At 40.1% G+C, this 2,426-nt stretch overlaps 1 protein-coding gene across 1 annotated transcript; it reads right to left on the bottom strand.

Moving 5' to 3' along the window:
- Positions 1-657: 657 nt before the first annotated feature.
- On the bottom strand, positions 658-1,935 carry LOC21384067 (RING-H2 finger protein ATL54; the record flags this gene model as incomplete). Its single annotated transcript, XM_010107954.2, has 1 exon — positions 658-1,935. A coding segment is annotated over one exon (1,098 nt), but the record flags the coding sequence as incomplete, so codon positions are not given.
- Positions 1,936-2,426: the final 491 nt, after the last annotated feature.

The raw sequence follows: 2,426 nt of genomic DNA, 5'->3' as shown, positions 1-2,426 counted from the left end.
TTTTTTTTTTTCACAGAAAGACTGTCGTTGACCTGCCCGTCAGGGAATGCTATCAGCCTGCCAATGATAACAGTGAAAATAAAATAAAATAAAATAAAAACTCTTTCATTTTTACCATTGAGGGAAAAAAATTATAATCGTACAGGGAGTTTCCATTTGTTGATGAGGCAAATATGGTGGTGCAATTGCAACCACTTTCTAATTCAGAATATACTAGACCCGAAACAGGCTATGACACTTTACTCATACCTTTTACCAACTCTTTGTTCACTAAATTAATAAAGGGTTGCAAATAAAAACCCATTTCAAATTGGTTTAATTATTATACGGAAATATAATTTATACTTTACAAGAAAATTTTTGTAATAGTTAGGCATGCTGTTTTACTCTACTAGGAGAATAAGTTTTCTTTAGCTACTAATTAATAAATTTTAATTTATGAAGACACTCATAGATCATACGGCCAATAACTCCTGGTTTTAGTTACGAATAACAAGTTAACCATCTTTCAATTAAGAGAAAGTACTTGAAAACAAAATGTTGTCCCCTATAAAAGCACTTGAAAAATGATCATAGACATTGTTCTTTCAGGCATCAGTAGGCAGTATAGGATACTGCATTTCAATTTAAGCGAAACTTTATTCTGTTTCCGTTTCGAAATTCATCTTGGCTATTAGTAGCATTGCATTGTATATTAATACCTACTGAAAAAAAATAAAAAAAATCCCCGAATTGGCATACTCTCAACTTACTGATCAGAGAGCACATGTCAAGTACTATTATAACATCTCACAAATTAGAAAATTTACCACGCAAAAAGAAAAGAGGAAAACAACTTTACAAGGGAAGAAGAAGCGAGTTCAGTCTCTGGTTTGGTCTTGAAGACAAAAACCTCCCTCCACAAGACCACGACCTCTTCATAGCAACAGGACTCATTCGAAGACCTTGCTTTCCATTTTGAACAACTTCGCGCATTTTGTTCGCAACCGATGAAGAAGAAGGAATCGAAGAATCCATCGAAACAGACCTCACTAGCCTCACCTTGTCCCTCACCATTTCCCCATTGTTAATGTCGTTTCGCCTCTCCAGAACTACGCAACTCCCATTAGAATGATCATTCACACCTTGGTCAATCCTTTGACCAGCATTTCCATTCTCAGAATTCCCCATATGGATCTCCTGAATACCATGATGATCAATATCTCCACCATTTTGGTTCACCGGATTATCTGAATTGATAATATTGGTGGAACCAGTACGATTACCATTATTAGTGTCGTTTACAATATGCGCACGGCAAAGAGGGCAGTTGGTGTGGTACCGGAGCCACGTGTCGATACATGGGATGTGAAAAGCGTGGCTACACTTTGGCAACAGCCTGAGAGTCTCGTCCTCTCGAAACTCGTTCAGACAAACAGAGCATTCCGTCCCTTCGATCAGCCCTTCGCTTCTTCTGTACTTTACGATCGTTATGGAGTTTATGATCGACTGCTGCAACCCCACAGTAGTGATGAACCAGATGGGATGATCGACGGCGCCACGGTTCTCGCCCGCGAACTCCTCGTGATTATGATCTCCACCGTCTGATTGAGAATCATAATTCTCGAGCTGGTTGGCGCTGTCGCTTCTCCTCTTGCAGAGGCCGAGGCAGGACTTGGCGACGACGAGGTAGTAGCCGAGGAGAAGGGAGAAGGTGGCGAGGAGAGTGACGAGGACGATGACGGAAGAGGAAACGCCGTGAGTTTGGTCGGCTTGGTCGGGGACGGCGAGAGGTGACGGTAACGGTAACGTCGGCGGAGGCGGCGATTGTGGGTAGTAGAAGTCGGCAAAGGGATCGCAGAACTCGGAAGTACAGTCGGTCCCGTTGGTAGCCGGATTGGGTGCGGGGAAGAGTTTCCTGAGCTTCATCGACGTTAAAACAGAATTACTAGAATATTACTTTTGAGTTTAAGAGAAACAGAGAGGAATTGTGAGAGAAGATGAGAGAAAGAGGGGAGAAAGGTGAGATGTCAATTACTTTGGTTTGGATTGTTTATAAGAAAAGTGATTTTGATTAAAAAAGAAAGGGGAAACATATTATAAATGACCAATCTCTTTCGTGGTTAAGTAAGAGGGATATTTGTTCGTTGTGTTAGGTATTTGGTGCTAACTCAAGAAATTAAGAGTGTAGGACGGAGTTTTTTTTTTTTATTCCTTTTTGTTTATTACTTGTAGTTCATGTATGATGTATCTATGTGTCATCTCCAAGCAATAGTGAAAGTATAAATAACACTCACTATGGTGATTGAATTTTTAAGTACCAATATAGACTTTGTGTAGTGCGTGATCTTCATGATCACATGGGGGGTACTGTTCGGAGAATACAAGAAAAAATTGGGCAAGCTGAGGGAAATAGACCAAGACTTGAGATGAATTAAAATTAATAA

Source organism: Morus notabilis, unplaced genomic scaffold, assembly GCF_000414095.1.
Source record: "Morus notabilis unplaced genomic scaffold, ASM41409v2 Scaffold6591, whole genome shotgun sequence".
NCBI lineage: Eukaryota > Viridiplantae > Streptophyta > Magnoliopsida > Rosales > Moraceae > Morus > Morus notabilis.
Note: the sequence above shows the minus strand (reverse complement) of the source record. Positions and strands in the feature narration are given on the sequence as shown.